The sequence below is a fragment of the Panulirus ornatus genome, chromosome 58 (genome assembly GCF_036320965.1).
Source record: "Panulirus ornatus isolate Po-2019 chromosome 58, ASM3632096v1, whole genome shotgun sequence".
Lineage (NCBI taxonomy): Eukaryota > Metazoa > Arthropoda > Malacostraca > Decapoda > Palinuridae > Panulirus > Panulirus ornatus.
The window spans coordinates 22,290,231-22,299,718 of NC_092281.1; the positions used below are offsets into that span (position 1 = coordinate 22,290,231).

General features: G+C 47.8%; 1 protein-coding gene across 1 annotated transcript in view; it reads right to left on the minus strand.

Moving 5' to 3' along the window:
* LOC139766656 (carbonic anhydrase-related protein 10-like) overlaps positions 1-9,488 on the minus strand; it is a 167,499-nt gene that overhangs the window by 97,359 nt on the left and 60,652 nt on the right. Inside the window, exons 2-3 of the mRNA XM_071695550.1 lie at positions 5,138-5,194; positions 2,942-3,078 (exon numbers count right to left, since the gene is read on the minus strand). Of these exons, the coding sequence (XP_071551651.1) occupies positions 2,942-3,078; positions 5,138-5,194 (194 nt within the window). The remainder of the gene's footprint in view (positions 1-2,941; positions 3,079-5,137; positions 5,195-9,488) is intronic.

A 9,488-nucleotide genomic window follows, 5' to 3' on the forward strand; every position in this document is an offset into this window, starting at 1 on the left:
GCTGTACTCCTGTGAATTAATGTAGTGTGTGTGTGTGTGTGTGTGTGTGTGTGTGTGTGTATGTGTGTGTGTGTGTGTGTTGGACTGTTTGGGCGTAGTTGTACAAGGTTCTCCTCGGGTGTGATGGACTGGTGTTTGACCTGAAACTTCAAGGGTCAGGTCAGAGAGCAGGCCATCATAACCTATAATCGTACCGTCGTGCACAAAGGTCGTACCGTCGTGCTCAAGGGGTCATACCTTCGTGCTCACGGGTCGTACCGTCGTGCTCAAGGAGTCATACCGTTGTGCTCACGGGTCGTACCGTCGTGCCCAAGGGGGTCGTACCGTCGTGCTCAAGGGATCATACCGTTGTGCTCACGGGTCGCACCGTCGTGCCCAAGGGTCGTACCGTCGTGCCCAAGGGTCGTACCGTCGTGCTCAAGGAGTCATACCGTTGTGCTCACGGGTCGTACCGCCGTGCTCACGGGTCGTACCGTCGTGCTCAAGGGGTCATACCTTCGTGCTCACGGGTCGTACCGTCGTACTCACGGGTCGTACCGACGTACTCAAGGGTCGTACCGTCGTGCCCCAGGATGAACTATGATCATAGATCATGGAACTTATCATACTGTAATATTATAATCTGCAAGATAATCGCGATAGTAATCCGTCTCTAATACCCAAAACGGATACAAAAAAAAAAGATCACATTTGTGTATTAGTTCTACTGCAATATTCGTACCGTGTGTATTCGGAATACTCTGAATATTATAGAATACATTGCAGAAACCAATTGAAGAGGATATTTACTGGAGAAATATGGACTCTCTCTCTCTCTCTCTCTCTCTCTCTCTCTCTCTCTCTCTCTCTCTCTCTCTCTCTCTCTCTCTCTCTCTCTCTCTCTCTCTCGCATCCTGCAAGGGAATAATTTTGTCAGAACTTAACATGAGTTGCGGACATGGTATTTTTTTATCTCTTTTGTATTACCAGAACTAAAACATAAATTTAAACTGGACACAGTCGGAAATTAGCATAATTTGAATTATAGCACATAGCACCAGCTGCCGTGCCCCACACACACACACACACACACACACACACACACACACACACACACACACACAAGTGCACGTCAGGTAAATGTTCCTAGTCTATGTAAACATTCGTAGAAAACGGAAGGCAATAATTTATACTCTCACACCTTGGTGTCATTCGGCAGACGTGTGGTATCACCTGGCCAACATGAGGTGTACCAGTTATCATATTACTGTCTCCCTTACCGTCGTCTGTACAGGTAGTCATACTGACGGAGAGGTACGGGCGTATCCCTTCGTCAGGATGTCTGTTCGTGGTTGCCGATTCGCCAGACCCGGTGCTGTAGGACCGACCCGGTGGTTGCTCGTGTTGGCGTATGGGAGCAGGTCACCCCAGCGTGGCACATTGCTGATGTGCATAGGACGTTGGATCAGACGAACCAGTGGGGGAAATAAAGGAAGGGGACAGGTACGTCCCCGAAGACAGTGCCAGGACAGGAACCAGACGGGAGCCAGCAGTGCCAGAATAGGAGCTGGATGAGAGACAGTAGTGCCTGGAGAGGAGCCAGAAGGATTCAGCAGTGCTAGGAAAGGAGCCAGACAGGAGGGAGCAGTGCCAGGATAGGAGCCAGAAGGATTCAGCAGTACTAGAACAGGAGCCAGACAGGAGGCAGCAGTGCCAGAATAGGAGCCAGACAGGAGACAGCAGTGCTAGGACAGGAGCCAGACAGGAAGCAGCAGTGCTAGGCCAGGAGGTAGACAGTGCCAAGACAAGAGGCAGCAGTAAGCGTTAGTCGTCTTGTGAGTTTCCAAGTCGTGTTATGTGAACTGTGGATTACTGGGAAGCACCATCCCTCACTGTACTCTGATGATCATGTTCACCATCAAAAAACAAACGCACTTTCCTCCTTAATATGTTTAGTTTAGGTATTATAATGGGGAAATGGGTGATGCCATTTCCATTCCCTTATACCTGAAGACTTGCCTGTTATATACAATGGTTCAGTATATCTTGACATATCTTCTGGTAAATATAAGTTCCCAAAATATAACCCAAAAATCTGGTGATGGCGACTGCATGTCTACGATATATGGCGAATTTCAGTAGTCCTGTATTATGTTATGTTGCCCATTACACTCGCTACACTGGACATCATCGGTTTTACGTTCCCACCATTACACTTGTCTTAGCCTAGCTAGGGGCTGGGGAGCTTTCCTTAGCCTAGCTAGGGGCTGGGGAGCTTTCCTCAGCCTAGATAGGGGTTGGGGAGCTTGTCTTGGCCTCGCTAGGGGCTGGGGAGCTTGTTTTATCCTAGCTAGGGGCTGGGATCTTTCCTTAGCCTAACTAGGGGCTGGGTAGCTTTCCTCAGCCTAGATAGGGGCTGGGGAGCTTGTCTTAGCCTAGTTAGGAACTGAGGGAGCTTGTCTTATCCTAGCTAGGGGCTGGGAACTTTCCTTATCCTAGCTAATGGCTTGGGAGCTTGTCTTATCCTAGCTAGGGGCTGGGAACTTTCCTTATCCTAGCTAATGGCTGGGGAGCTTGTCTTATCCTAGCTAGGGGCTGGGAACTTTCCTTATCCTAGCTAATGGCTGGGGAGCTTGTCTTATCCTAACTAGGAGCTGGGGAGCTTGTCTTAGCCTAGCTAGGGGCTGGGGAGCTGTCGTCTGAACACCTCACACTGCCACAACAGCGTCTCCACAACACACGCAGACCACCACATGGCAGACGGTGGTGTTGAAATTCCCAGGAGACCTGCGGCTCAAGAACCTCCCTCCCCCCTTCCCCTACGATCCCATCCCCCCATTACCGGTGATGGTATAGTGGTGTCGGTACTGGGAGAGGCACTGGGGGGATACTCGGTACTGGTATTTGGTACTGGGAGAGGCACTGGGGGGGGATACTCGGTACTGGTGGTGGAAGTACTCACTCTGTGCTTGTCGACGTGGAGGGGTCTCAGGTTGGGGTCATAGAGGAGCGTCGTCGGCTCCAAGTCGATGGGGCTCTGACGTCTGCCGTGGGTACAGAGCGACCACTCCGGGTTGATCAGACCCCAGAACTGCGGACCTGGTGGGGGAGAGAAAGGCAGGGGGAGGGTGTTAAAAACACCCCCAGAACCGTAGACCTTGTGGGGGGCGAGAGTGATGGAGGAGTGAGGGAGGGAAAAAAAATGAGTGTTGTAATCTAAGAAATCCTCCTCCTTTTCATGTTCCTCCTCCTCCTCCTCCTCCTCCTCTTCTTCCTTCTCCTCCGCCTCCTCCTCCGCCAGGCAATAGCTGGGTTACAAGACTGCTGTAGTCAGATTGAATTCTGAAATGCAAATAGATATCCTTGGGGACTCAGCAGCCTTTAAGTACGACCCCTGAGCACGTCAGCACGACTCCAGGGTACGAGGGCCTGGCCTCTGACCTATTCACAGGCCAGGCTGTCACAGCCCTAGAGTCGTAGCGTCACTGCTCAAGGGTCGTGCCGTCACTGCTCAAGGGTCGTGCCGTCACTGTTCAAGGGTCGTACCGTCACTGTTCAAAGGTCGTGCCGTCACTGCTCAAGGGTCGTGCCGTCACTGTTCAAAAGGTCGTACCGTTACTGCTCAAGGGTCGTACCGTCACTGCTCAAGGGTCGTACCGTCACTGTTCAAAGGTCGTGCCGTCACTGTTCAAAGGTCGTACCGTCACTGCTCAAGGGTCGTGCCGTCACCGCTCAAGGGTCGTGCCGTCACTGCTCAAGGGTCGTGTCGTCACTGCTCAAGGGTCGTACCGTCACTGTTCAAAGGTCGTACCGTCACTGCTCAAGGGTCGTACCGTCACTGCTCAAGGGTCGTGCCGTCACTGTTCAAGGGTCGTACCGTCACTGCTCACCGAGTTCAATCGCTTTATCGTTGAACATCTGAAGCTGTGCGTTAAGTCTTTTAAAGATAGTTGTCGTTAATGACCGAACAAAAACCTTATTTTTTTCAGAGGCGTCGGAGCCTTTTAAGAAGAAAACAAATATATGTACAAAAAAAAAGAAAAAAAAATTGTACCCAGAAAATTTTACATTGCAAATGAAATTGAAATGGAAGGCTTCTACTTGGACAAAAGCACTCACACAAACAAAAGCCCAAACAAAAGTAATAGATTGGTGGCACGCGAAAATAGGACGCAAATAAAAGCATTGGTAATTGTTGAAAGAGAGAGAAAAAAAGAACAAACTTGCTTTTTGAATTGTCTTTTCTATGTGTGTGTGTGTGTGTGTGTGTGCGTGTGTGTGTGTGTTATTCTGTAATAAATTGCCATGTCAAAATACAAGTGGCGATGAACCTATGGACTGTATGATACATAGGATACATATGATGATACATATGTGGTGTTATTCCTGCCAGTGATACATATTATACATGCAATGATACACATATGACGTTATTCCTACCAATGATATATTTAATACATGTGATGATACATATGTGGTGTTATTCCTACCAATGAGACGTATGATACATGTGATGATACATATGTGAGGTTATTCCTACCTGTGATACATGTGATGATACATATGTGAGGTTAGTTCCCACGTCCATTCTAACTGCAGTTAACCACTTAATCCACTGCTAACATAACCCAGGGGCATTCCCGGCTCATTCCCACCTCACAGCTAACTCATTCCCAGCTCACTGATCCGTTCATTCTCAGCCCTGCGGTCCTTCATGAATCCCAGGCTCTGTGCTAGACCACTCTCCTCCCAGCTCAGTCTCACCCCCCCCCCCCCCAACTCCCAGTTCAGTCTCAGCTCACTAATTGGTTCCCTGCTAACTCGCCCAAAATCACTCACTCATACCACACTCCCAGCTCTTTCGTAGGTTACTCCCAGCTTACTCCTAGCTCACTCAGTTACAGCTCCATCTATCTTTTGTCTCATGCCTTAACTCACTCACTCCCAGCTAACTTTCCTTCTTACCGTGAAATCATTCTCCGCTCACTCTCAGCTGACTGTAACATCATTCCTAGCTCACTCTCAGCTCACGGTAACCTATCTGCTCACTCTCAGCTCACTGTGAAATAATTCCCAGTTCACACTCAGCTCACTGTAACATCATTCCCAGCTCACGTCCAGTTTCCCCCATGAGGTCCCTCTTTGCTGCTGGACTGACCTGAGATGCCGTCGTAAGTCCACCACTTGCCCCAGTCCCAGCTCACGCCCAGGCCTCCTGGGAAAGAAAGGAGAGAAGTGTTAGAACACTCATGACACAGTGTGTGTGTGTGTGGTGTGTGTGTGTGTTTGTGTGTGTGTGTGTGTGTGTGTATGTGTATGTGTGTGTGTGTGTGTGTGTGTGTGTGTGTGTGTGATTACCTGTTTCTTCTGTACGGGGAGGGAGTTTGACGCTCATGGGACCACTATCTCTTCAACATTCTCTACTGTTATACAAATATTTAAACTTCAATATGCTGTCTACACTTACTGTTTCTTCAGTCATTTTAAATTCAATCATCCACGACTCAAAGTACTTCTTTACTGCTCTCCTAACAAGTTGTTTGCTCAGTCTCTTAGTATGGACTCTGGTTTTTTTTGTTTGTTTGTTTTCCTGGCAGACTTTGAAGAACTTTTCACTGTCCTCGTCAACAAATCGGATGAAAAAAACTTAAAAGCTGTTTTCAGGTCACCCCTTTCCCATCTCTCTTTCATGGTGGGCTCATTCTGTGACTGAACCTTTCGCTGCAACTCACCTTTCTTAATTCTGGTACATATCTTTACTTTCCTCCTCTCCTCTTGACCTTCTCTATTAGTTCTTTGGGCTTCTTTAACCACGGTGACCAAACCTGAGGAGCATATTCTGGTTTTGGCCTAATGTTGGATGTAAACAGCTTGGTTGAAAATTTCACACTCCGTATTCCTGAATGCAATTGTAATGGCTGTCAGCAGACAGTCTGTCTTCTTTACAATTCTCCTGAACTAGGATATTCTGCCGACAGAATACGAACGTTCTCGATTCTAATGTCCCTCTCGCACGCACATTCCTACCGGATAATATCCATATCGAGGCCTTCTTTCGCTGTGTCTCGTCCTCATTACATATACACAGTCTATCTAGCCCTTTCTTTTGTCTAAGTCGGAGCTGACTCTCTTGAAGAAAGAGATGCACATGACCTTTCGCTGAAGCCATGTTCTCTCACTCTTAGGTCATCCATTTGCTTTCCGATTATCTTTTCCAACACCATACAGACCGAACTCGTAAGGGCCACATGCACCAGTAGACGAGCCTCACCCTGAGGCCATGTGAGCAGATAAACCTCTCATGAGAGCTAGATATACCGGCAGACAAGCCTTCCCTTGGGGCCAGGTACACTGGCAGATAGCTCTCCCTTTTGGGACCAGGTTCACTTGCAGACGAGCCTTCCCTTGGGGCTAGGTGCACCGGCAGACAGACTTACCCAGGGGGGCCAGGTGCACCGGTAACCAAGTCTACTACCCCTGGGAGCCCGGTACACCGGTAGTCAAGCCAGCCCCCTCAGGCAGGCCAGCGCCATAAGGTAAACAAGTCCCGTTTTCTGTGCTGGAACAAATATCGTTCAAGGCGCAGCTGATGAGTTTTTGTCGCGCTGGTCAAGCCATTCCAATCTTTTTCAAGTGGAACTTTGTGAAAGTGAAAGGCTTCTGTTTTTACTCTATATATTTATCTTATCTAGAAAGCTTATAGATATCGTGGACTAGACGGACGCCGAGGCTGCTAGCGTCGTCTGTCCATACTGCTGTCTGTCTTTAAAACTTAGGGAGAGGATAAGGGAAGGATTAGCAGAGTTATTTCTTGCGTTCGTCGTGTTATACTCTAATGTGGCAACTAAACCTTACAGTGTTTAAGGTTAAGGCTATTCAATACCAAGGAGTCTTCTGCTTTACCATCCGGTCTCCATCTATATAGATTAGGAACTTCAGATTACTATTACTATCCTCCAGCATCTAACCTCGTCGTAGATCATCAGGTCCTCTGTTGTCGGGCTTTTACATGTACACCACTTCACTCCTTCACTCGTATCACCCGATTGGCAGAGGCTGGCGTTCATTTATCTGCAGAGATGTGGTTCTCGTTTGATAACCATCTTTAACGTCTTTATCTTTCATTAAAGTTAAAAAGAAAGACGATCGTGTTCAAGATGGGTTCATAAGAGAGTTTCGGATATGTTGTTATGGTTTCTTTATGATTATCCTGATTACTTTACGTAGCCATCTTGATTCTCTGATATTCTTCCATGGTCGGGGGTTCTATAAAGCATTCAGCTTATGATATCTCAAAACCTTAGAGATAAAACGGTTGAAATTTGAGTCCATTTAACTCAGTAGAAATTATACTTATTCAAGACCAGGAGAAATTTCACTGTAAAGAGTTTTCCTTGCATGCTTTTTGAATAAAGCTGGACTGTGAGGACATTGTTAAGATTGTTCAAGTGTTTGAACTTCTGCTTGAAGAACCTTCCAGTGTATCACTTAAAGAGGTTTGCTCTAACACTAGCCAGACACAGTTTCACTCAGGAAGGTTCAAACCAACATCATCCAGACACAGTTTCACTCAGGGAGGTACAAACCAACATCATCCAGACACAGTTTCACTCAGGATGGTTCGAACCAGCATCATCTAGACACAGTTTCACTCAGGGAGGTTGAAACCAACATCATCCAGACACAGTTTCACTCAGAAACGTTCGAACCAACATCGTCCAGACAGTTTCATTCAGGTAGGTTCGAACCAACACCAACCAGAGACAGTTTCACTCAGGTAGGTTCGAACCAACACCTACCGAACAGGTTTCACTTGGGAGGGTTTGTACCAACACCCAACACAGTTTTCCTGGGAAGGTTCGCACCAACACCATCCAGACACAGTGTGTCAAAAATATATTTGGATGATTGAACCGAAGCCTCTGAGACTGCTTCTAATGCCACGGAATTGTCACACGGTCTTCAGTAGTTGATAAGAAAAAAAGATGATCCATTCTTGTATCTTAAGGATACCTGACCTTCGACCTAGTCCTTATGGGTCATGTCAAAGGCCAGGCCATCATACCCAAGGGTCGAACCCTCGTGCTCAAGTTCGTGTCGTGATCCTCAGTGGTTACACACTCGCGCTCAAGAGTCAGTCTCCAGCAACCATTTCTTACACTACAAACTGAACCAATTAACTGAATAATCGTTCGAATGTCCCACGCGTCACATCCTACGGAACACCACTATATTTTCATAATAACGTGAGGTATTACCGTAAATGATTGTGCTTGTGCCATTAAGTAATCTAGGGTCATTATGATTATATATACTATCCTTGGCTGACCTCTTCACGGGGTAACATTCAAGTTGAAATTGTCGAAGCGCTTTTTATGTCACAAGAGTTTACACAGATGTGCGTTGGTTTACTTTCTCTGTTTCACATCCAAAATCATTCAGTTCTTGGCCAGGTTTGTTTGTTACAAGAGGTAAGGTGTGCAGTAGTTGTCAAGTTGTCAGGGGATCTGCCGCCAGTAACCAGTGGTTGTCAGGTACCATCTATAGCATTGGGGACCTGCCACCAGCAACCAGTGTTGTCAGGTACCATCTGTAGCACTGGGCACCTGCCACCAGCAACCAGTGTTGTCAGGTACCATCTGTAGCACTTGGAACCTGCCACCAGCAGCCAGTGGTTGTCAGGTACCCTCTGTAGCACCGGGGACCTGCCACCAGCAACCAGGAGGTGGTATGAGAGGACTCAGTAAGACATTGTCTCAAGCTGTCTCCACCTTGACACATGGCTCCTCTTAGTGTGCTGAATCAGGGCATCCCCGCTCAGAGGGATTACATAAATCTGTCTGGCCTTTTGTGTGAACTACGCTCCTGCGAAGTTTTGGGAGCTCCTGCTTGTGTCAGGCATCAGGTATATAACAGCATCTAAGATCATTCTTCATCGTTCCACGGGGTCTGCACACTACATGAAATACAGTGGTAACATCATCAAAGAAGTACCAGGTATTCCCAGTAATGCCATGGGTCATCCCTTGAAGAATCGACCCTCCAGTCGAGTTGGTCAGCCTGTAGTGGGTGTCTTGACCCTCCCTGGACCGGTGCAGCTCACAGTCTCACGAGGAACCAGGTACCGTAGGCTGCTGCATCCATCCATCCCCGGCAGTACCCTTGGCCTCGAGGGCGCCACCTCCTGGACACATGAGGGATTGCATGGGTCCCACGTCAAGACCCTGCCCAGGCTGGCCACCCGAGGAATTGCAAAGACCCACATCAAGTTCCTGTCCTGGCTGGCCACATGAGGAATTGCGTGGATCCTCATATTTCTTACCATTTTCAATTACGACCTGTCTTTATCCCATTGTCTCAGATTTATTTCTTGGCGTGACTGTCCCTAGCTGTGCTATCTGGGTTTGGTTGCGCTCTCTCTCTCTCTCTCTCTCTCTCTCTCTCTCTCTCTCTCTCTCTCTCTCTCTCTCTCTCTCTCTCTCTCTCTCTCTCTCTCTCGGTGGTAGTAT